This window comes from Stomoxys calcitrans, chromosome 3 (assembly GCF_963082655.1).
Source record: "Stomoxys calcitrans chromosome 3, idStoCalc2.1, whole genome shotgun sequence".
NCBI classification, from domain to species: Eukaryota; Metazoa; Arthropoda; class Insecta; order Diptera; family Muscidae; genus Stomoxys; species Stomoxys calcitrans.
This window is the reverse complement of record NC_081554.1, coordinates 80,368,003-80,395,120: the sequence shown is the minus strand read 5'-3', so window position 1 is coordinate 80,395,120 and position 27,118 is coordinate 80,368,003. Positions and strand designations below refer to the sequence as shown.

Below are 27,118 nucleotides of genomic sequence, written 5' to 3'. Positions count from 1 at the left end.
GTAATTACTCAAACGTGGCTAAAACAAATATTATTCTTGTTAACACATCCTCTGTTTGGTTTATCCACAGATAAATGTGATGTAAACAAAACCTAAGGACTTGTGACGCTGCTGTGCGTGAGCGCCGTCTATGTTGGAATTAACCTTCAACTTTGCAGAGTTTTTCTCTTGTGTCGTCATACATTAACAATTCGCTGTTGTCGCTCAAAAAATAAATCAACAAAGGGCTATAAAGTCATGTTGCGGAAAAAAAGACCTTAAGACGATATTCTTGAGTTGTACTTGAAAATGTGGAACAGCTAGAGATGAAAATCTTATTAAATATGAAATGTGAATTTTAATTTTGCTAATCCTGCACAATCTCCTGGAGGGTACATAATTAATAGAATTTTTTTAAATTATCCCTTATACGTCATTTTTATAGCAAATGCATTTAAAAGGGCGGCAAACCTTTTTGAAAATATCAAAAATATGAACATATTAAAGTAAAAACAAGTAAGGAAGGCAAAAGTCGGGCGTTGCCGACTGTGTAGTACCCTACCCCTACCCTATAAGTACACTGTGGGAGCTGTATCTAATTCTGAACCAATTTTGATGGAAATCGGCTGATGTTTTGGTAGGGTTATTAAAAAACAATCCGTATAAAATTTTGAGCAAATTGTTTGTGCGTTCCTTTTAGACCCAAAATCGGCTGAACCGATTTCCTTATAATTTTCACAGATGGTGCATAATGATCCCGTGGTGAAAATAGGGTACTACATTTTTTGATATCTGAAGGGGGCGGACCCTCCCCCTTACCCTAATTTTCAGAGACGCCAGATCTCGGAGATGGGTGATGCGATTAAAGCGAAATTTTGTGTGCTCTCTTATAGTAACCTAAAAACAAAAAAACCGGTATCCAAATTCCGGTGGGTCTTCCTAGGGGGACCGCCCTACCCTCAAACCCACCAAATATATATATAGACCAATCACGACAATATGGGACTCAAATAAAAGGTATTTAAGTTCGAAAATGTATCTGATATCCAATTGTCGGACCGAGTAGGGGACAGCCCACCCCACAAAACCTCCCTTAATCGATCATATTTACCGACCATGCCAATATGGGACTCAAATGAAAGGTATTTGCGAGTAGAATACGAATCTGATTCCAAATGTGAGACCAAATTTCTGAGGCTCCACCCCTTACCCAAAACACCCCGCAAACAGGACTTATTTACTGACATTGGCGATATGGGGCTTAAATAAAAGCTATTTGAGTGTAGAATGTGATATCCAAATGTGAGACCAAGAGTTTGGGGGGCCGCCCCTCCTCAAAAAAATGCCCCAAAGAGAAGAAATTTGCTACCATATCAATATGGGACTCAAATGAAGGGTCTTTGCGAGTTTAGCACGAATATGATATCGATATTATGGGGGTGGGCTGAACCGGGACCGCTTCGCTGCACCTTTTTTTACTTTATATGGAAAAAATGATCCTTTGAATAGAGCTTTTAGCATGATATTTCATGCTACGAAAATATTACATGCATATCGCTAGACTAACAGTATTACCATATAAGTGCCCTTATCTGAATCCCATTTGATCTTTATTGTACTACGAATTTTACTCGGAAGTTTTAATGTCATTTAAGTTTGGATGTAAGATGTACTCCATTCTTAAAAGACTTTAATTTAGCCCAATATTTTCAAGATGTCCAATTTAGGTGGGAAATTTGGTCTAACATTTGGATATCAGATTCGTATTCTACTAGCAAATACCTTTCGTTTGAGTTCCATATTGCCATGGTCCGTATGTATGACCGATTTAGAGATGTTTTGTGGGTTGGGTGGTTTTAGGTTACTATAAGAGAGCACACAAAATTTCACTTAAATCGCACCACCCATCTCCGAGATCTGGTGTTTCTGAAAATTACGATAAGGGGGAGGGTCCGCCCTCCCTCCGAAATTTATATACCGAATTTTTGCTTTTAGGTTACTATAAGAGAGCACACAAAATTTCGCTTAAATCACACCACCCAACTCCGAGATCTGGAGATTCTGAAATTTAGGGTAAGGGGGAGGGTCCGCCCCTCCATCCGAAATTTGGATACCGAATTTTTGTTTTTAGGTTACTATAAGAGAGCACACAAAATTTCGCTTTAAACACACCACCCAACTCCAAGATCTAGCGATTCTGAAATTTAGGGTGAGGGGGAGGGTCTCACCCCCCCCCCCCCCCCTTCAGATATCGAAAAATGTAGTACCCTATTTTCACCACGGGATCATTATACATCATCTGTGGGAGTCTATAAGGAACACACAAACAAACAAACAAACAAACACAAATTGATTTGTATATATAAGATAGGGTCGCGGATCAATATTTCGATCTGTTTCAAAAGGAATGCCTAGATTATTATGCCTCCATTCTATGGGGCCCAAATAGTATTCTAAATTTTCTAATTAACTTATATAAGTGGCGCATATTTTTTTAATTTGTCTTTGTTTATGATTGCAAATCTTTAAGATCTCTTTATCTAAACTTTAACCTAAATTTTGGCATAGCTTCATATTTTTTTATACAAATTGCCTACATAAATCAGCTTATTTGCCCCATATCTATTTATGCTTATATTATTTTTTCCATTTCCAAAATCTCAATGTCTTGTCTTATCTTCATTACACACTCACAGCTTTAGACAACTTAATTTTTCATTAAATCAAATTAAACTATAATCTAAACACTGCTTTTAACCCCCCACAAAACTTTTCTTTCCTTTATGAGCCGCTACACAAACTTGAACTACATCCCACTTCCCAAAAAAAAAGATTTACAAATATTTATGTATTTGTGTCTTTAAATAAATCTTATTTTGTTTAAATATGTGTATGTATGTATGTGGAAATATAAACAAAATATAAAATTTCATACAACAAGCAAACATCTTAAGGACTTGAAATGTTTTTTTTTTTTTGTTTTTCTATTTATTATTGATGGCAAATATGAAAATTGATCTTTTTTTGCTTAAGACCAGAAGGACGATGAAGCTATAAACCTTCATCTTCCTCATATCTTTACAGCAATATTGGAAAAGTAAATAGAAAATAGGAAATTTGAAATTGGACCCCTTACAACTTTTTATCAGCACGGATACACTCAAGCACATAAGCCAACAATAACCAAACACACACACACACACACACACCGATACACTGATATACACTCAACACTTAGAAGAGTAGGCACAAACCACATGTAACTTTTAAACAGAAAATCTAAAAAACCTTAAACTTATTTAATATGCCAGCTACAGGAGAAAAAAAAGTAATTAGTGTCCTTTAATGAAGTTTTAGAAAAAAAAACCTGAAAAACAAATTTAAAAATTTCTAAAGCATTAATTTTTAACCATAAGAAACTTTTACTTAATTTGTATCAAAAAAAAATACAAAATTGTTTTATTGTTACTTTTATTTTTTGGTTTTCACTTGGTAGGCCTTTTACAAGGAGAGCGACAGAGAGAGAGAAGAGACAAAATGTGCTCCCTCTTCCTCTGTAATGACAACCCAGCATACATAACGTCTTCTTCCGTTTCCGCCGAGCTATATGCGTGGTTGTGTGCGTGTGTGTGAGCATTAACCTTCTGGGGCTTCATTATGGTAACATCCGGTTTAGTTTAGAATCCCTCAGACCATGGCACGATAGCAAACAACAAAAGCCCAACAAAATACCACTAGAATTGTGAACAAAAGTTTGCGTACAACTACGTGCACATCATAACCATTCCGTAGAAAAGGGGATACTAAGGCAACATTGCACCCCACCACGTCACACCTCATGACTTACAAATCACAACGATTTTTTTTTTGTGAGCGAAACTTTATTGACAATGAAATATGCACAACCATACACACCAAGGATAACATCATCGTTATTTCAAAATGATGCTAGGCTGATTTATGGCTTTATATGTTTAAACATAAAGGGTGTTATATTAGAGGCACAGAAGGAAAAACTTAAAGGCAGTACAAACATGTAAGAGAGTGCCAAGTTCGGCCGGGCCGAATCTTATATACCTTCCACCATGCATCGCATTTGTCGAGTTCTACGAGCGGTATCTCTTTTTTTAGGCAAACAAAGAATATTGGATAAGAACTGTTATGAACCTGGAGCTATATCAAGTTATGGTCCGATTGGGACCATAAATGGAAGTCATTGTGTAATATTTCAGTTCATTCGGATAAGAATTGTGCCTTGTAGGGGCTCAAGAAGCAAAATCGGGAGATCGGCTTATACGGGAGCTGTATCAAGCTATTGATCGATTCATCCCATATTAGACACGTATGTTGAAGGTCAAGCCGTTGTACAAAATTTCTTCCAAATCGGATGAGAATTGCGCCCTCTAGAGGCTCAAGAAGTCAAGATCCCAGATAGGTTTATATTGGGTTGCCCAAAAAGTAATTGCGGATTTTTTAAAAGAAAGTAAATGCATTTTTATAAAACTTAGAATGAACTTTAATCAAATATATAATTGCCATTTTGTTCGATAACCTTTCGCCATCTTCCTGGCAAATTTAGTATTTCACGCTCATAGAACTTCTGGCCTTTATCTGCAAAAAACTGAACCAAGTGCGATTTTATAGCCTCATCATTGCCGAAAGTTTTACCATTTAAGGAGTTGTGCAAAGATCGAAATAAATGGTAGTTTGATGGTGCAAGGTCAGGACTATATATGGATGCATTAAAAGTTCCCAGCCAAGCTCACTCAGTTTTTGGCGAGTGACCAAAGTTGTGTGCGGTCTAGCGTTGTCCTGGTGGAATATGACACCTTTAAGATTGACCAATTCTGGTCGCTTCTCCTTGATGGCTGTATTCAATTTGTCCAATTGTTGACAGTAAACATCCGAATTAATCGTTTGGTTCCTTGGAAGCAGCTCAAAATATACCACACCCTTCCAATCCCACCAAACAGACAGCATAACCTTCTTTTGGTGGATATCAGCCTTTGAAGTGGTTTGAGCTGGTTCACCATGCTTGGACCATGATCGTTTTCGACTAACGTTGTTGTAAACAATCCATTTTTCGTCTCCAGTTATGATTCGTTTTAAAAACGGATCGAATTCATTGCGTTTAAGGTGCATATCACAAGCGTTGATTCGGTTTGTTACATGAATTTCTTTCAATACATGTGGTACCCAAATATCAAGCTTTTTCACCAGTCCATGACTTTTTATGTGATAATGAACGGTTGAGTTTGGTATATTTAACTTCTCTCCTATCTCACGCTCAGTTACATGACGATCCAATTCTATTAATGCTTTGATTTGGTCATCATCAACTTCATTTGGCCGACCTAAAAAATCCGCAATTACTTTTTGAGCAACCCAATATGACAGCTATATCAAAACATGGACCGATTTACGCCATGCTTAGTACAGTTATTGGAAGTCATAACAAAACACCTCATGCAAAATTTCAGATAAATCAGATGAGAATTGCGCGCAAAAGTCAAGATCCAAGAGCGGTTTATATGACAGCTATACCAGATTATGAACCGATTTGAAGTGATACCAAAACACTACGTGCAAAATTTTAGTCAAATTGGACGACAATTGCGCCCTCTAGAGGCTCAAAATGTCAAGACCCAAAATCGGTTTATATGACAGCTATATCAAAACATGGACCGATTTGGCCCATTTACAATCCCAACTGACTTGCTCTAATAAAAAGTATTTGTGCAAAATTTCAAGCGGCTAGCTTTACTCTTTCGAAAGTAAGCGTGCTTTTAACAGACAGACGGACAGACGAACGGACAGACGGACGGACATGGCTAGATAGACTTAAAATGACATGACGATGAGGAATATATATACTTTATGGGGTCTTAGACGCATATTTCAAGGTGTTTTTATACTCTTCACCATAGTGGATTCGGCTGAAACTTTGCACCAGGTGTTTCATTTTGACTTCTAACAACTGTGCTAAGTATTATCAAAATCGGTTCATAACCTGAGACAGGTATTTTAACATCTTAAGCCTCTAGGTGCAATTCTTATCAGATTTAGCTACAATTTTGTGCTCGGTACTAAGTATGGTCCAAATCGGTTCAAAGCCTGATATAACTCCCATATAAACCGATCTCCCGATTATACTTCTTCAGCGTCAAGAGGAAGCAATTCTTTTCCGATTTAGCTGATATGTACAACGACTTCTCCTATGACCTTCAACATCCGTACCAAATTTATTTGAATCGGTCCATTCCCTGATTTTGCTTCTTGAGCTCATTAAGGACGCTATCCATATCATTATCCTAAAGAAGTGACCAATGCGATCAATGGTAAGGGTATATAAGATTCGTCCCGGCCGAACTTAGCCCGCTTTTATTTTTGAAGGCTCAATTTTGCGTTTGTTTGTTCTGTGTAGACTCAAAAACTGCTGAACCGATTACTTTGAAATTTTCACAGATTGTGTAGGTTGGTCTGGAAGGAAACATAGGCTATATAATTTTTTGATATCGGGAGGGGGCGGACCCTCCCCCTTACCCCAAAAGTACTACCAAAAATAAAAGTGGAGCGATCGGAACAATATGGGATTCAAATGAAAGGTATTCAAGAGCAGATTACGATTTTAAAAAAAACGTAAGTATTTCGGGTATGGACCAATCTTCCCAAAATTTTGTGCATCGCTCTTCTCGATGACTACCACAATATCTAGGAAGTTTTTTCGAAATCGATTCAGATTTAGATATAGATATAACCCCGATATACATGTTTGTCCGATTTTGAGAAATATTGTAATAAAGTGCTCATTTGTAAACCGATTCTCTCGAAATTTAGCAGAAATGATTTTTTCTTGATCTCGACCATTGACCATCGGAAGTTTGGTCAAAATGGGTTCAGATTTAGATATAGCTCCCATATATATGTTCGTTCGTTATCACGGGAAGCTTAGCTGAAAGCTACCGGGCGCGTAGCTGCAAATGCGGCCGCGGGCAGTCAGCGATTTTCGAGAGGAGAGTCTTAGTGAGGAGTCAGTCGGCACTGGCTCTTAATTAAATTTGATACGAATTGTTCAATAACCCATCTGAAAACATTTGCTGAGGTCCATCAAAATTGGTTCCGAATTAGATACGAGTACAGCTCCCACTTTGTACCTAAAGGTAAGTGTAAGGTATAATAAAGTCGGCACGGTCCGACTTTTGCTTTTCCTTACTGGTTTTATTATATTTCAATTTCAAATGCAGTCACTCCTAAATAAACACCCTTTACTTGGGTGTGCGTGTGTTCATGTCAATGTGCTTTCGAATCATTTTACCAAAGCCGGAAGTTTAATGTAGCCATAATTCGTTTACGCCAAGTTAGTAGAGCGTATCAATACATATCGTAAAACAAACACCACAAAGTATATTTTAGCATTATAGATTCATGAACCCAAATACTTATGAAAACTTCTTGGCATAAGGACAAAAGTTTCTTTAAGATGGCAAAGTCGAAGAAGCTCTTTAAAATATTTAAGGTGCATGATTTCAAATTCAAAGATTTTAATGGTTGAGCGATTTCGTTAACCGCAGGTTATGAAGGCGTGCAAAAGCTCAGAATGATCATGGTAAAGTATATTACCTCCCATGTCCATTAGCTACTACGTATAGACTTGAAAAAGCTCACATTTGGAAAAGAAAGAAAGAAATATGGTGTTATGAAAAATAAGAAAATTGTGAGACTTTTGTAAATTAAAATCAAATTCTGTTAATGAACGATATTCGATATAAAATGTTGTAGATGTTGGAAGCAGAATATGAACTCGTTGTACAAATTTGGGCTCAAGGGTCTTGGGCCCGCGTCACTCCCAAACAATCCACATAATTGGGCATAAAAGGCAATACAGATCGCATATAAAAAATATTGGGACGCTTACATTAAAGTCAGGTGCCACGCATCGTGGTGCCGCACAGTGGGATTGAAAAAGTTCTCAGAAAAAACGAATAGAAACGAATATTCTTTTTATACCCTCCACCATAGGATGGGGGTATACTAATTTCGTCACCCCATAAAGTATATAAATATTTGATCGTCGCGACATTTTATGTCGATCTAGCCATGTCTATCCGTCCGTCCGTCCGTCTGTCTGTCGAAAGCACGCTAACTTCCGAAGGAGTAAAGCTAGCCGCCTGAAATTTTGCACAAATACTTCTTATTAGTGTAGGTCGGTTGGTATTGTAAATGGGCCATATCGGTCCATGTTTTGATATAGTTACCATATGAACCGATCTTGGGTCTTGACTTCTTGAGCCTCTAGAGTGCGCAATTCTTATCCGATTGGAATGAAATTTTGCACAACGTGTTCTGTTATGATATCCAATAACTGTGGCAAGTATGGTCCTAATCGGTCCATAACCTGACATAGCTGCCATATAAACCGATCTTGGGTCTTGACTTCTTGAGCCTCTAGAGTGCGCAATTCTTATCCGATTGGAATGAAATTTTGCACAACGTGTTCTGTCATGATATCCAATAACTGTGGCAAGTATAGTCCTAATCGGTCCATAACCTGATGTAGCTGCCATATAAACCGATCTTGAGTCTTGACTTCTTGAGCCTTTAGAGAGCGTAATTCTTATCCGATTGGAATGAAATTTTGCACGACGTATTTTATTATGATATCCAACAACTATGGCAAGTATGGTTCTAATCGGTCCATAACCTGATATAGCTCCCATATAAACCGATCTTGGGTCTTGACTTCTTGAGCATCTAGAGGGCGCAATTCTTGTTCGATTTGAAATTTTGCACATAGTGTTTTGATATCATTTTCGACAACTGTGCAAAGTATGGTTCTAGTCGGTTCATAACCTGATATAGCTCCCATATAAACCGATCTTGGGTATTGACTTCTTGAGCCTCTAGAGAGCGCAATTCTCATCTGATTTAGCACAAATTTTGTACAACGGCTCCTCCCATGGTCTTCAACATGCGTGTGCAATATGGTCAGAATCGATCTAAAGCTTGATAAAGCTCCCATATAAACCGATGTCCCGATTTCGCTTCTTGAGCCCCGAATCGGACTATAACTAGATATAGCTGCTCCTCCGTCCTTATACATTATACTTTGTTTACCTGATCACACTCTTACTTGTTTATTTAATTTTGCAGATAAAGATTAGGTTGATAAGATTGTGCGGATATTAATCCGCCCCATGCCACTATGGACATACACCTAAGCCAGTAATCGGCTTGTTGGGCGCTCCAAATACTAAAAAAATAACATCGAAAAAGAAAATTTTAAGTCAGAAATTTTGTGGTACTTACAAAATCCTTAATTGTTTTCCATGCTAAGCCCCTCAGTTGGTTCATGTTTGGTATTGTGTCCCCACCTAAATGCTGGTAAGTGTAAGACTCGAAAGCCGGGCAATGAGAAAGGAAATGCTCCAACGTCTCATTATCTTCCCCGCATGGCATACACATGCAATCACTTGCCGCACCGATTTTACATAAGTGAGCTCGTAGTCCTCTGTGTCCCGTCATGATACGGAAAGCTATACTGACCTCCTTCTTACTTCCTTTGAGTAATAGTCTCGTCTCCTCACGATCTAGATCTCCCCACAGGCTTTCGGGTTACATGCGCATTCGTCGCCCACGAACTGAAAGGCTTCGGGTTAACCAAGTTTATTGACGCCAGTTTTCTGGCCTTTACTGCCAAATAGTCTGCTTTCTCATTCCCTATTACTCCGCTATCGCCCGGCACCCAAATGATGCGGATGGTGCCATCCTCAGAGAAGGCGTTAATCTCCTTCTTACATTCCAATACCGTCCGTGACCTTTTCGCCCTAGTTGTTGTTGCCCTTATGCCCTGTTTAATGTTCGTAAAGATGTTCATACTCGGCATCCTCATGCTAAGGCCACACCATCTCACACATTCAGTGATCTCCCTGATCTCCGCCTGCAGGACCGTATTATGGTAAGGCAGTCTAAAACAGATCTCAGTACCTGGGTTCTCAATGTAGACCCCCAGGCCCACTCTGTCCTCTAGCTTTAATCCATCCGTGTAACATCCGTCTTCCAGAAGGCAATACTAGGTTCCGTCAATCAAAGAGTGTGCTGCTGGCAGCAATGCCACGCACTAGACCTCAAGCGTCATCTCAGGAATCCGATCGAAAGACTCTCCCATTACAACATTCCAATGATGAATTTCATAGAAATCGATATAGATTTAGATATAGCTGTCACATATGTATACCGCCCGATTTTCACTTCTAGAGTCACTGCAAGCGCATTATTGATCAATATTGCCAAAATTGAGCACAACTCTTTCCACAATATCCGAAAGAAGTTTGGTCAAAATCGATTCAGATTTATGTAGGTGGAGTTTATGGACCCTAGGGGAGCCCAGGGGCCTTTGCCACAAAAACCGACTTTTAATTCGTGTGCCTGAGATCAACCTACATCTATACACGAAATCGGAGGTGCGCCCTATAACGTGCAGTTTTGCCAGATCCTGTATATTACGGATGTGTTTAATTGATGGCGTCTCCACTGAACTTGTTAGAGTCGTATGTAGGGTGGTCCACTAAAAGTTGCACCACCGCTGAGATGACCCATCTTCCCCATAATTGATCATTTGGGCTATTACTTATACTCGTACACTTACACTTGCTGTTTTCCTAGACTTTTCCATACAGCAATGCTTAATGGGGCTAAAGGGTCATATATGCACCAACTTTTAATGCCAAAATCTTTTGTTATGCATAACAGTTTAATTGGTTAATAGCTAAGCTGGCCATCTGCAATTGTTACTGCATCATTAAGCAAATGGTTAACACTTCCCAGTTGAGTTGTTAAAAATTTTAACTGATGTTATGGGACAATTTCACTGGTCAACAAACGTTCTTCCTCTAAATGGCTATGTGTGTTTTTAGTTTCCAGATACAACTTGTGTTGGGCTTGGAAAATCCTTGATGCATAAATTTATATACATTTAATTTTCTACCCACTGTAGTGTGTTTACACAGTAATTTGTATATGAATTACAGGCGGGCCATGTATATGAACGCCTACATACATTTGTACTATGTCTATATGCACAAGTAATTACAATTTCGCAAGGGAACTTTTAAAACAATATTGCGGCTCTTGAAATGCATATTTAAGTATCACAGTATTTACACTACTCTCACATTCGCACACGAACACAAAATCACACACACACATACAAAGGAGAGCACACCACACACACTCAGTTGTGATATTAATTTCAATGTTTATTCAAGTGTTATAAATTCGGAATTACAATTTGCTGCTATAAAGAAAATGTAAATGGAAAATTGCAATCAGACCATTTTACTCTTCAAACATTGGTAGGGAGTAGATAAATTATTGCGTAAAAATAGCAAAAGCTTGAAGTTTCAGAATATATATATATATAACTAGCGAAACCGGGCCCGCTCCGCTGCGCCTTCTTTAACTCTCTAATATCTTTTTAGGGTGGGGACACTTTGCCCTGAACTCGGATTTCGTATTCGTGCCATTGTAGCCAATGACGCTGAACGCGTTCGAATCCTGGCAAGAAAATCAGACAAAGCGGTGTTTATCCCGTCTTAATGTTGGCGACATTTGCGAGGTACAATGCCATGCATGGTCATTTAAAAAATGTTCCCCAAAGAGGTGTCGCACTGCGGAACGCCATGCCATGCACGGTCATTTAAGAAATTTTCCCCGAAGAGGTGTCGCACTGCGGGACGCCGTTCGGACTCGGACTCGAAAAAGGTCCCTTATCATTAAGTTGAAACTTCAACCGGAAAGCACTCATTGAAATATGAGAATTTGCCCCTTCTCGGTTCCTGGTGGTAAAGTTCTTTCTTAGGGTAATGTTCTCATAAGGGGAGGGATGGCACCTCAGACATTTCGCATCAAGTTCGTGTTGTATTTCCAAATCCCTTTAATTTTAGCCTCTTTTTGGCATGGCCGGTAAATATGCACTGTTTGCAGGGTATTTTGAGGCTGGGGCGGCCACCGGCACTTTGCACTGAAAAAAGATATCAAATTCATTCTTTATTCCCACCGGATATGAAGTTCAGTTTAGGGGGTGCTTTAGGGCGTACCCCAAAACACTTAGCTTAAAAACTGGATATCAAATTCGTTTTCCACTCTCAAATACCTTTCATTTGAGTCCCATATTGTCATAATGGGTCAAATAACACATTTGACGTATCTTAAGGAGGAAAAGCGCCACCTAGACTTCAACGCAAATTTTAATGTCATGTTCGTTATCTACACCCTAATACCTTTCATTTGAGTCCCATATAGCCATGGTCGGCTAATATGCCCATTTGGAGGTGGGCGACCTCCTATTACTTGGACCTAATGTTTTAAGCCATATTTGTAACCTACTGCCTAATACCTTTCATTTGAGTACCCTATTGACATGAACTTCGAATATATCTGTTTAGAGGAATTTTGGATTTAAATTTTAATACCATATTCGTTTTCTGGAGTCCAATACCTTTCATTTGATACCCTTATTGTGCCCATCGGACCACTTTCGGATATGGGTGACATTTTTGTGAAAAGGGGGAGGGTCCGCCTTCACCCGATATCTAACAAGTAAAAAGGCGTTAAGTTCGGCCGGGCCGAACTTTGGATACCCAGCACCTTGGGTATATATGTAAACTACCTGTCATTAAAATCCGGTGAAAATTGCATACCTTATGTCGCTAGCAGTTATATCGAAATATGTTCCGATTTAAACCAATTACTAATAACTACAAGAGCTATATCTAAAAATAAACCGATCTTAATCATATACGAACCGGATGTCAAAAAGCCTAACATAAGTCACTGTGTCAAATTTCTGTGAAATCGGATTTCAAATGCGCCTTTTATGGGGCCAAAACTTTAAATCGAGATATCGGTCCATATAGCAGCTATATCCAAATCTGGACCGATTTGGACCAAGTTACAGAAGTATGTCAAGGGGCTTAACTTAACTCACTGTCCCTAATTTCAGCTAAATCGTATAATAAATGTGGCTTTTATGGGCCTAAGACCCTAAATTGGAGGATCGGTCTATATGGCAGCTATATCCAAATCTGGACCGATCTGGGCCATATTAATGAAGGATGTCGAAGGGCCTAACACAACTCACTATCCCAAATTTCAGCAAAATCGGATAATAAATGTGGCTTTTATGGGCCTAAGACCCTAAATCGGAGGATCGGTCTATATGGCAGCTATATCCAAATCTGAACCGATCTAGGCCAAATTAACGAAGGATGTCGAAGGGCCTAACACAACTCACTATCCCAAATTTCAGCAAAATCGGATAATAAATGTGGCTTTATGGCCCTAAGACCCTAAATCGGAGGATCGGTCTATATGACAGCTATATCCAAATCTGGACCGATCTGAACCAAATTGACGAAGGATGTCGAAAATCCTAACACATCTCACTGTCCCAAATTTCAGCAAAATCGGATAATAAATGTGGCTTTTATGGGCCTAAGACCCTAAATCGGAGGATCGGTCTATATGGCAGCTATATCCAAATCTGGACCGATCTGGGCCAAAATAACGAAGGATGTCGAAGGGCCTAACACAACTCACTATCCCAAATTTCAGCATAATCGGTTAATAAATGTGGCTTTTATGGGACTAATATCCTAAATCGGAGGATCGGTCTATATGGCAGCTATATCCAAATCTGGACCGATCTGAGCCAAATTGACAAAGGATATCGAAGGGCCTAACACAAATTACTGTCCCAAATTTCAGCAAAATCGGATAATAAATTTGGTTTTTTTTGGCCTAAGACCCTAAATCGGCAGATCGGTCTATGTGGGGGCTACATCAAGATATAGTCCGATATAGCCCATCTTCGAGCTTAACCTGCTTATGGACAAAAAAAGAATCTGTGCAAAGTTTCAGCTTAATATCTCTATTTTTAAAGACTGTAGCGTGATTTCAACAAACAGACGGACAGACGGACGGACATGTCTAGATCGTTGTAGATTTTCACGCTGATCAAGAATATATATACTTTATAGGGTCGGAAATGGATATTTCGATGTGTTGCAAACGGAATGACAAAATGAATATACCCCCATCCTTCGGTGGTGGGTATAAAAGTTATATTGCCTATGTTTCCTTCCAGACAAACGTACACAATCTATGAAAATTTTAAGAAAATCGGTTCATCCAAGTAACATTTAGTCATAATGGGTCTTAAGGCGTTTTTGAGGGGTGGCGTGACCCTCTATACTTCGATCTGATTTTGTATTCCAGATTCGAATTCGATAATCCCGAATACCTTTCATTTGAGGCCCATATTGAAATGAACGTCCAATATGTCTATTTGGGGGAGTTTTGGGTTTGAGGCGGCCCGATGGTTACTCAGACTCTAATTTTAATACCATATTCGTATTCTACTCGCCAATACCTTTCGTTTGATATATATATTGTCCCCGTCGGTTTACTTTGGGGTTGTGTTTTTGGCATAAGGGGGAGGGTCCGTCCCCCTTCCCATACTGATAATGCATATAGCCTATATTTCCTTCTATACCAACCTACAAAGTATGCTAAAAATTCGAGAAAATTGATTCTGCCGGTTTTTAGTCTATACGGAACATACAAACCGAGTCCCATATATCCGTGATTGGCTAATGTGCCCATTTTGGGCGTTTTTGTGGGGGTGGGTGACCCCCTATACATCGACATGAATTTGTATGCCAGATTCGTTATCTACTCTTGCATAGTTTTCATTTGATACCCATATTGTCCTTATCGGTCCACTTTTGATTTTGGGTGGTGTTTTTGGGGTAACGGTGGAGGGTCCGCCCCTTCCGTTATCAATAAATTATAAAGCCTATTCCTACTTCCTGACCATATTCGTAATCTACTCCCGAATATCTTTCATTTGAGTCCCATTTTGTCATGATCGTTAAATAAACATATTTTAAGGGGTTTTGGGACTGGGGCGGCCCCCCAGGTTCTTGGACCCAACTTTTATTATGAAATTCGTACTCTACTCTTGAATAACTTTCATTTGAATCCCATATTGTCCCGGTCGGTCCACTTTTATTTTTGGGTAGTACTTTTGGTCTAAGGAGGAGGTCCTCCCCCCTCCCGATATCAAAAAATTATATAGCATATGTTTCCTTCAAAACCAATATACACAATCTGTGAAAATTTAAAGTAGTCGGTTCAGCCGTTTGTGAGTTTTTATATATGAGATGAAATCAAAGGATTGCGTGTCTCGCGAAACAATATGCCTATAGTGAGGGTTAGTCGGAAACAGACCTTCAAGACTTATTCGACTACAATAAAGGTTTTTTGGTCAAGGAATACAAAATGGTAGCATTACTTCATATTGAGGTTGCCTTCATTAGTATTATACCGATAACAGTTATGAGGAAGCTGGAAACTCAAGGCGTTTTTATTACCGTAGGAAAGTTGATGAACAACTCACTTACCTCAATATATATTAAGGCCAGCCTTGGATCTATAATTCTACAAAGATTAATATCTCTAGGCCGATTGCTTCAATATGACTTCTTAAACGCAAGACTTTGTTCTCTACGTGAGTTTCTTCCTCACAACTCTGCCAATAGAAAATGGCTTCAAAACCAATGTGCACTATCATATAGGGAATTGGCTCAAATGACAATAACAATAACTTCTAGAAGATTGTTTGGCAATTTGTAATCTGATCCTGCATAATACTGATTAAGTTCATTAATCGTCTACGGCATTTAGGGGGACAAAAATTGAAAATTTGCGTCCATAATTAATTTTTAGTTGTATGAGTTGTATACTGCAATAGTTTGGGAATGTTATAAACACTATTTGATAATGATATTCACATATTTTAAGTATGAGAGTATGAACTACAAAATCAATAGCTATCTTTTCATGATATAATAAAAATTGAACTATGAGACCAAGCCATTAATATATAACTTCCTTATAATTGAAATAATTCTACCCATGTCATAATTAGATAAACCTCAATGAAGAAAATTTTTATACCCACCACCAAAGGATGGGAGTATACTAATCTAGTCATTCCGTTTGTAACACCTCGAAATATTCGTCTAAGACTCCATAAAGTATATATTCTTGATCGTCTCGACGTTCTGAGTCGATCTGGCCAGTTCCGTTCCTCTGTCGAAATCACGAAAGCGGACAAGCGGGTAAAGCTAGCCGCTTGAAATTTTACACAAATTTTGGAGATTGCAAATGGGCCATATCGGTTCATATGTGGATAAAGCTCCCAAATAAACCGATCTATCGATTTGACTTCTTCACCCCCTAGAAGCCGCAATTTTTGTCCGATGTGGCTGAAATTTTGCATGTGGTGTTCTGTTATGACTTTCAATAACTGTTCTAAGTACGGTCCAAATCGGTCTATAACCTAGAAAAAACTCCCATACAAACCGATCTCCCGATTTGACTTATTGAGCCCTTACATGCTGCAATTTTTGTCCGATGTGGCTGAAATTTTGCGTATGATGTTCTGTTATGACTTCCAAGAATTGTGCTTAGTAAGGTCAGAATCGGTCTATAACCGGATATAGCTCCCATATAAACCTATCTCCCGATTTGGCTTCTTAAGCCCTTACAAACCGGTCTTTACTCTGAACATTTAAACCAATCTCCCGATTTTACTTCTTGAGACTTTACAAGCCGCAATTTTTGTCCGATTTGGCTGATATTGAGCAGATAGGATTTTGTTATGACTTTCAACAACTATGCCAAGTATATAAACCGTACAACTGTGCCAAGTACGGTCCATATCAGTCCATAACCTGATATAGCTCCCATATAAACCGATCTCCCAATTTGACTTACAAGCCGCAATTTTTGTCCGATTTGGCTGAAATTTTGCATGCAGTGTTCTGTTACGACTTCCAACAACTGTGCCAAATACGGTTTAAATTAATCTATGAAATGGTAGACTGATTTGGACCGTACAACCGGTCAGTCGATTATCCTTGATCCCTTCCTAAAAGCTTTACTTTTTGCCGGTTTGCGTTAAGTTTGGTATGTAGAATAAAATTATGCCCTTCAATTAAATTTATTTTGCATACATTTTTAGCAAAACGGATCCTCTCATGAACATCAACATACGTGTTTATTATGGTCTGAATCGGTCTATAGCCCGATACAGCTCCCATATAAATCGTTATCTCTATTTTACTTCTTGAGCCCCCAAAGGGCGCAATTCCTATTCGAATTGGCTGACATTTTACACAGGTCTCCAACATATAATTTAATTGTGGTCCAAACCTGACCATATCTTCATATCCTTCTAATAGCAGAGCAAATCTTTTCTTATATGCTTTTTTGCCTAAGAAGAGATACCGGGAAAAGAACTCGACAAATGCGATCCATGGTGGAGGGTATATAAGATTCTGCCCGGCCGAACTTAGTACGCTTTTACTTGTTTTTCCTTTCTTTTGCACCAAAAGGCGAAAAATTCTTTAAGCAGTTATCTTTCTTTCTGATTAGCTATTTTAAGAATCTAGACATTTTCATTAGCTGAGAAGTAGCCAACTACCATTTTATGGTCATCTACAGCAACAACGATATATGTGTATATTTGAACTTTCTCTCTTCAACTTTGGAATTTTCACGTTTCAAGCAAACTTGCCAAAGATGACCCACAAACTTCATCTGCACAGAGAGAGAGAGAGAGAAAATGCTTTTCGCTGTCATCATTTCATTCTTCACAAAAATTTATACAAATCTACTTTTTAAGTTGTTAAATTGTTAAGATGTCTAATGCACAAATAGCAACTAAGCCAAACTGAAATTGCAACAATTAAGTGGGTCATAAAAATAATTATTCACAAAGTTTTACTCATAGAACTTTTAAAACGAACAGCAAGCTCAAACACTGATGTACAAACTATGATTGCTGCACAGAATTTTTAGATAAAATTGCACTTTAGGGTAGCTTGGTGGATAGGAAAAATATTTCGCTCTTAAAATGAAAATCAACTTTGTTGGATATATGACACATAAAAATTACTATTGCTAAATATCACATGTCATTTTGAAATGACATTTCAAAGGAAGGAAAACTTAATCACCCGAAAACAAAGATTTTTTTCCCTATAAGTCTGTCATACTTTATGTTAATAATTCTGATGAAGAAGATTCCTAAGGATCGTCTGCCTCGACAACAGAACGCCTATGGCAAGGGAAATTTCACTGAAACACTCTTTTATCAATTACAGAGAAGGTTCTTTCGTAGTCATGGAATATATATTGGTAGCATTTCTTGTCATTGAGGATGCCTGCAATAATGCAATACCGACATTAATCATTAAGAAGCAAAAAACTGTACCGTAAAGGAACTCTACCTAAAGACTTATTTAAGAAAGCTTTGGATCTGTGTCCGTTACTTTAGAATAAAGCAATTAACAAGAAATTATTGTCTCAGAGAAGATGTGGTTGGGTATGCTAATGCCATGGCTATTACAGTTAGGCGAAAGTGTCTCGGTGCTCATAGAATCATCCTGCAAAATTTTAGCCAAATGGGATAATAATTTTGGCTAGTAAAACGCAAAAATGGCTATTTGGACGGGTCGCAGTCTCGAAATGGGTTCTGAATCCTAGGACTCAGAACCACCAACTCTACAAGAGCTTGATTAGACCAATACTTTCTTATGCTTCAGTAGTTTGGTGGACTGCGATGGAGAAAGAGTGCAACGTTAGGATACTACAACAGGTTCAGAGAACACGTTGTCTTGGCATAGGCGGAGCGATGAGGATCACACCCACCAGGACACTGGAGACTATTATAGACAAGCGGCCCATAAATATACAGATTAGGTGTGTGGCAGGCACAGCGGCTAAGAGACTTAAGACGATGGGAGAATGGATAGAGTATAGGAGCAGGCCCTGCCATCGCGGTGTAATCGAAGCGACGATATGAAAACTTGATGAAATAGAAGAGGTTTCCGATACCGGAGATGACATTTGAGATCGAGTGCGAGACGTTGCTACCGGAGGCACAGTCTTGGAGATCTGTTTTCGAAGCCACATTTATTATCTGATTTTACTGAAATTTTGGACAGTCAGTTGTGTTAGGCCAGTCGACATCCTTCTTCAATTTGGCCCAGATCGGTTCAGGTTTGGATATAGCTGCCATATAGACCGATCTCTCAATTTAAGGTCTTGGGGCCATAAAAACCACATTTATTATCCGATTTTGCTGAAAATTAGGACAGTGGGTTGTGTTAGGCCCTTTGACATCCTTCTTCAATTTGGCCCTGATCGGTTCAGATTTGAATATAGCTGCCATATAGACCGATGCTCCGATTTAGGGTCTTAGGCCAATAAAAGCCACATTTATTTTCCGATTTTGCTGAAACTTAGGACAGTGAGTTATGTTAAGTCTCTTGACATACTTCTGCAATGTGGCACGGATCGGTCTAGATTTGGATATAGCTGCGATATAGACCAATCTCTCGGTTTTAGGTTTTGGGGCCATAAAAAGCGCATTTATTGTCCGATGTCGCCAAAATTTGGGACAGTGAGTTATGTTAAGGCACTCGACATACTTTTGTAATATGGCACAGATCGGTCCAGATTTGGATACAGCTGCCATTTAGACCGATCTCTCGGTTTTAGGTTTTGGGGCCATAAAATGCGCGTTTATTGTTTGATGTCGCAGAAATTTGGGACAGTGAGTTGTGTTAGGTCCTTCGACATCCTTCTTCAATTTGATTCAGATCGGTCCAGATTTGGATATAGCTGCCGTATAGACAGATCTCTCGATTTAATGTTTTGGGTCCATAAAAGGCGCATTTATTGTCCGATGTTGCTAAAATTTGTTACAGTGAGTTGTGTTGGGCCCTTCGACATTTTTCTTCAATATGGCTCAGATCGGCCCAGATTTTGATATAGCTGTCATATAGACCGATCTCTCTATTTAAGGTTTTGGGGCCATAAAAGACGAATTTTTGTCCAAGTTCGCCAAAATTTGGGACATTTTTCTGCAACTTGGCCCATACGGGCCAGATTTGGATATAGCTGCCATATAGACCGATATCTCGATTTAAAGTCTTGGCCCCATAAAAGGTGCATTTATAATCCGATTTCACTTAAATTTGACACAGTGACTTATGTTAGGCTTTTCGACATCCGTGTCGTATATGGTTCAGATCGGTTTACTTTTAGATATAGCTTCTAAAAAGATCAATATTTTGTTAGACACAATTGAACAATGACTTGTACTTATTAGTATTTTATCCAAATCGGAACATATCTCGATATTGCTGCTATGTGGCATAAGGTATGCATTTTTTACCGGATTTTGACGAAAGGTGGTTTACATATATACCTGAGGTGGTGGGTATCCAAAGTTCGGCCCGGCCAAATTTAACGCCTTTTTACTTGTTGTTCTTATTTCTTTGAAAACTTGAATTAGCAGATTATAACTATCCCAAGTGATCCCGCTGCCTACTGCCAAACAAACGTGTCTTGTTCGTCCGTCCATCGAACTTGTGATATTTCAAATGAATTCTTATACTTTTATGGAGAACCATCTTTAAAGTACATCGCATTCAGCATTTTTAAACCCTTCCCCATAGGATGGGGGTATACTAATTTCGTCATTCTGTTTGTAACACCTCGAAATATGCGGCTGAGACCCCATAAAGTATGTATATTCTTGATCGTCGTGAAATTTTATGTCGATCTAGCCATGTCCGTCCGTCTGTCGAAAGCACGCTAACTTTCGAAGGAGTAAAGCTAGCCGCTTGAAAATTTGCACAAATGCTTTTTATTAGTGTAGGTCGGTTGGGATTGTCAATGGGCCAAATCGGTCCATGTTTTGGTATAGCTGCCATATAAACCGATCTTGGGTCTTGACTTCTTGAGCCTCAAGAGGGCGTAATTCTTATCCGATTTGACCGATTGATGATCCGATTTTGCACGTAGTATTTTGGTATCACTTCCAACAATTTCGCTGAGTATGGTTCAAATCGGTCCATGTTTTGATATAGCTGTCATATAAACCGATCTAGGGTCTTGAATTCTTAAGCCCCTAGATGCCGCAATTGCCGTCCGATTTGACTGAAATTTGTCACGTGGTGTTTTGGTATCATTTGAAACAACTGTGTTGGTATAGCTGTCATATAATCCGATCGTGGAACTTGATTTCTTGAGCCAATAGAGCGCGCAATTATCATCCGATTTGGCTGAAATTTTGCATGAGGTGTTTTTATATGACTTCCAATAACAGTGCTTAGTATTGCGCAAATCGGTACATAACCTGATATAGCTTCCATATAAACCGATCTGGGATTTTGACTTCTTGAGCCTCTAGAGGGTGCAATTCTAATTCGATTTGGCAGAAATTTTGTGCAACGGCTTCTCTCATGACCTTCAACATACGTGTCTAATATGGTCTGAATCGATCAATAGCTTTATACAGCTCCCATATAAACCTATCTCCCGATGTTGCTTCTTGAGCCCCTACAAGGCGCAATTATTATCCGAATGAACTGAAATATAACACAAAGACATTCTACAATGTCCAACATTCATTTATGGTCCAAACCGGACTATAACTTGATATAGCTCCAATAGCGCAACTGTTCTTATTCAATATTCTTTGTTTGCCTAAAAAGAGATACCGCGCATAGAACTCGACAAATGCGATTCATGGTGGAGGGTATATAAGATTCGGCCCGGCCGAACTTAGCACGCTCTTACTTGTTTTATTGTGATATTGAAAGTACGAATTTTCTACAAGCTATTGCCATATAGTGACCATTTTGTCCCAACCAAAAATGCCACTATTGTTTAAATAACAAAGAAGACTTTAACAAAAGTGTAAACTTATTTTTTAACATTTTAAACCATGTTTATGCATAAATTTTTCCAGTGTATACTACCCTGTTTAAAAACAGAAGCCGTCCCTAAAATCTTCAAGAAATTTCTAACATCATTTATTATAACTATAATGGGCACATGTCAAGTGCCACATAAAGGCATACCATCATCACTGTCGTCCAATTGTATGAAATATGTCATTAATTACGTTATCAAACACACACACACCTACATACGTACTACCATACTTACTTACCTAGTTAGTCAGCTAGTTAGTCAATGACGTCAAGTAATTACGTATTAATATTGTTCATGGTATACTTATTCATTGATGGTGCTAACGACAGATGAATCAACTAACAGAGAATGTATTTAACTTCCATACTCATACCACTACTAACCCATATGGCCATTAAAATGTATCGTTATTACAAAGTATTATAGCAATAATTTTAGTTTGATTTTTAAGTACTACCTACGTATATAATACATCTTTGTTTGAAAGTTACTCTAACTACATAAGCCTAAGTAAATCGTTTTAGTTTACAGAAGCTTGTTTTAATTTCCTATGAGAGTGGAAGAGACTAACCTATGGCCTTGTCTATTGTTCCTTAACACTTTGCAGACCCAATATCAAATATCAGTACTCAGCATTAGATAGTGGCAATGGCATAGTCGAACGTTCGCCCCGCGAAAGGGCGCAACGTGAGAAGGCCCTTAATGCTACGCAGGAATGGATACAAAACTCAAATGGCCGTTACGAAGTGATAGCCCATTTGGATGAGATCGGTTCTAGGCATGGGAAAAATTGGTTCTTGGTAACCGATTCTTCGGTAAGTTTGTAAAAATGTTTTACCTTTTCTGTTTCAGCTTATATCCAATTTTTTTCCCTTATTTTCTTTACTTCTTCAGGTGCGCACCGATCGTTTGATGACCATGTTAACCCTGCCACCAGATTGTGTTGCCTTTGAAGATCTATCACCCAATGATAGTCCCAAAAATATACTTATGGAACTCTTGGGTTCCCTACATCACCCTTACATATATCCAGTGCTTGATTTGGGTTTCCTTCATATCAGTTCGGGGAATTTCGCCTGCTTGGTGACACCGTTCAATTCAAGGGGAAGTCTCAAAGACTTAATATATAAGGTAAGCATATCACATGATCAATTTTTATCGTGATTTCAACAGTCGGACGGACGGACATGGCTAGATCGACTCAAAATGTCCAGACGATCAAGAATGTATATACTTTATGGGGTCGCAGATCAATTTTTCGAGGTGTTGCAAACGGAATGACTAAATTATGGTGGTGGTGGTGGTAGAATTCAGAAAAATTCATGAAATCTGGATCTGCATCAATCTGCCTCTCTACAATGTCCAGAGGCATTAAATTCAATGCATCAATTGGTGTCGTCCTTAGTGCGGCTGTTATGCATAAACAAGCCATCCTTTGGATCCGGATGACTATTAAACAGTAAGTGGACTTTTGAAGCGCCGTCCACCAGACCACAACAACATATAGCATTAAAGATCTGACAATTGCAGTACATACCCAGTGGATTGAATTCGGTTTAAAACCTAACTAACTTTAAACCCAAAGTTTCAACTCTTTAAGTTGAATTACAAGCTATGTCTGATAGACTGGTTCCCTGGCTTAGGGAGATATACTCTGCTTATATCAGAATGTCATATATACCTGTGTTCATGAAATGAAAATGACTTTCGTGTCGTCATTTTCATTCCGAAAGCAGGAAAACCCTACCACACGAAAGCGAAAGATTTTCGTTCTATTAGTCTGTCATCCTTTATGCTGAAGACTCCTGAGAGGTTTATAGAAACATATCTTAGAGCAAAGATCCATGGAGATCGCTTGTCGCGGCAGCAGCATGCATATAGTAAAGGCAAGTCCGCTGAAAGAGCCCTTCACGACCTAGTCGTCTACATACAGGGTTCTCTCGCTGACAAGGAATATACAATGGTAGCATTTGTTGACAATGAAGGAGCTTTAAATAATGTAAAACGGACGTCAATCATGAAGGAGTTGGAGTTTTTAGGCATCAACTCTACCGTAAGAATGTTTATTAATAACTTACTTACTAAAAGATGCATTATGGCAGGCTTGGGATCTTTGGATCTAAGAAGATGGGTCGGGAGAGCGAACGCCTCAAGGAGGTGTACTGTTTGCTCTTAAGTTGAGTATAGCCATTAACAATATATTATTGTCTCTGGAAGAAAAATGTGTAAAAGTGGTCTCGCATGATGATGACGTGGCAATTGCGGTTAGGGGAAAGATTCCCAGCACTCTAAGAAGAAGCTCTACGTGGAACAAGAAGATCTATGTGGAAATGCGAAATGTGTTACGGAAAGTGGTTTAGTTGTAAATCCGTCCAAGAAGAAGTAGTTCTTTTCAGAAGAAGATACAAGTTACCTACAGTAACACCTGTCTCCTTGGGAGGAGAGAATGTTCCATTTACAGAAAGCGCGAAATGTCTGGGCGTTTTGCTGGACAGGAAATTGAACTTCAAATCCAACATTTTGAAAAGGGCAAGAAAGGCAACTCTCGCTCTATACACTTGCAAGAGGGCCATTGGCAAAAGTTGGGGGTTTAGACCGCGTGTCATGCATTGGGTATATACTGCAGTTGTCAGACCAATAATGCTAAATGGTGTTGTGGTATGGCGGACGGCACATCAAAAATCCACCTGCTACTCAATACTTAACCAAATACAAAGGATGACTTGTTTGTGCATCACAGCCGCACCGAGGGCGACACCATCTGAGATGTCCAGGGAATTGTAAAGCGGACGAGCTTGCGAGACTATCCTACACATTCCAGGGATACTGGAATCTGTGTGGGTATGTCTCTAGCGACATGTAAGCTAAGTTTTCAGGACCAGGCCCGAAGGACAGCGAATGATAGATGGCCACAAAGAGGGGGCTAGAATAATCGGAAATCATGCCGACAGACTGAAAGTTGCCAACAACGAATTTTGCAGAAGCTGTGAGGACATCGAAGAAAAAGAGACTATAGAACACTTTCTGTGTGTGTGTCCCGCACTAGCAGTCAGAAGGAGTTCCTTTTTAAATTCTCATTTCTTTGAGAACCTGTCTGATTTAGCGGATGTGAACAATCGCACGTTATTGGGCTAGAAGGCATATTCCTTCTTCTGTTCCTGTGGTATCACAATGGATGAAACGTCTAAGTGTGCGTGATGGCAGACTGCCACTTAAACCTAACCTAACCAAAATTTAGGTGAAGCCCTTTAATTTTATTCTACATACCAAACTTCTGTCAAACCAGTAAAAATTATAGCTTCTAGGAAGCGAACAAGGATGATCGAGAGACCGGTTTACATAGGAGCAATATCAGGGTATAGAGCGCTTTGGACATGCACTGTTGTTGGAAGTTATAACAGAAAACTATGTGCAAAATTTAAGCCAAATCCGACCAAAATTGCGGCTGCCATAGGCTCAAGAAGTCAAATCTGGAGTTTATATGGGTGCTATATCAGTTTACAGACCGGTTTCAACCCGTACTTTGCACATTTGTTGAAAGTCTTACCAGAACACTACCTGCAAAATTTCAGCCAAATCCGGAAAAAATTGCGGCTGCCATAGGCTCAAGAAGTCAAATCGGGAGATCGGTTTATATGGGAGCTTTATCTAAATCTCAATCGATATGGTCCATTTGCAATCCCCAATGACCTATAACAATATTAAGTGTCTGTGCAAAATTTCGAGAGGCTAGCTTTACGCGTTCAACCGCTATTGTGATTTCGACAAACGGATGGACGGATGTGTCTAGATCGACTCAGAACTTCGAGACGATCAAGAATATCGGGTCTTAGACGAATTTTCGAGGTGTTAGAATCGGAATGACTAGATTAATATGCCCCCATCCTATGATTGTGGGGCCATGGGGCTTAAATGTATTTATATTGTACAAATGTTTTTTTGTTGTCCTTTTAGATCCATTCAGACCGAGCTCATCAAAGCTGTTTTAGGATAACAACAACAAATATTAAACAAATAAAAGCGTGCTATGTTCGGCCGGGCCGAATCTTATTTACCCTCCACCATTGATTGCATCTATCGAGTTCTTTGTTCAGCATCTCTTTTTAGACAAACAAAGATAATGAATACGGACGGAGGAGAAGGAGCTATATCAAGTTATTGTCCGATTCGGGGCTCAAGAAGCAAAATCGGGAGATCGATTTATATGGGAGTTGTATCAAGCTATAGATCGATTCAGACCATATTGCACACATATGTTAAAGGCCATGGGAGAAGGCGTTGTACAAAATTTGTGACAAATCGGATGAGAATTGCGCTCTCTAGAGGCTCAAGAAGTCAAGGTTCCAGATCAATTTATATGGCAGCTATATCAGGTTATGTACCTATTTGCGCCATACTCACCACAGTTTATTGGAAGTCATATCAAAACACCTCATGCAAAATTTAAGCCGGATCGGATGAGAATTGCGCCCTCTAGCGGCTCAATAAGTTAAGATCCAAGATCAGTTTATATAACACCTATACAAGGTTATGAACCGATTTGGACCATACTTTGCAAGAATGTTGGAAGTGATACCAAAACCCCACGTGCAAAATTACAGTCAAATCGGATAAGAATTGCGCCTTCTAAAAGCTCAAGAAGTCAAGACCCAAGATCGCTTTATATGACAGCTATATCAGGTTATGAACCGATTTGACTCATACTTAGCATAGTTGTTGGAAGTGCTATTAAAACACTACGTGCAAAATTTAATTTTCCGATTTGAACCATACTTCGCACAAATGCTGGAAGTGATACCAAAACCCCACGTGCAAAATTACAGTCAAATCGGACGAGAATTGCGTCCTCTAGAGGCTCAAGAAGTCAAGACCCAATATCGGTTTATATGGCAGTTATATCGCAACATGGACCGATTTGGCCCATTTACAATCCCAACCGACAATTGTGGAAAATTTCAAGCGGCTAGCTTTACTCCTTCAAAAGTTAGCTAGTTTTCGACAGACAGACGGACGGACATGCCTAGTTCGACTAAAAACGACGCATATTTCGAGGTGTTACAAACAGAATGAAGAAATTAGTATACCCCCATCCTATGGTGGAGGGTATAAAAAAATGTCAACCATGTACCAATGCTTTTCAAATACATAGATCGATTGTCCGACTAATAATCTTGCAGCCTTGCTCCGCTTTATTTGTTGCATACAAGTACTCGTACAAATAGCAGGCTAACAAGTGTTCCAAAGCGTGTAAACAAGTACGCCAACATTTAGATCCCTTTGCTCT

At 39.1% G+C, this 27,118-nt stretch overlaps 1 protein-coding gene across 6 annotated transcripts in view; it reads left to right on the top strand.

Annotated features, from left to right (window-relative positions):
- LOC106085679 (slowpoke-binding protein) overlaps nucleotides 1–27,118 on the top strand; it is a 374,280-nt gene that overhangs the window by 298,778 nt on the left and 48,384 nt on the right. For all 6 annotated transcript variants that reach the window (XM_059364530.1, XM_013250014.2, XM_013250013.2 and 3 more), the window contains 2 exons: nucleotides 22,442–22,649; nucleotides 22,729–22,965. In XM_059364530.1, coding sequence (XP_059220513.1) covers nucleotides 22,442–22,649; nucleotides 22,729–22,965 — 445 coding nt within the window. The remainder of the gene's footprint in view (nucleotides 1–22,441; nucleotides 22,650–22,728; nucleotides 22,966–27,118) is intronic.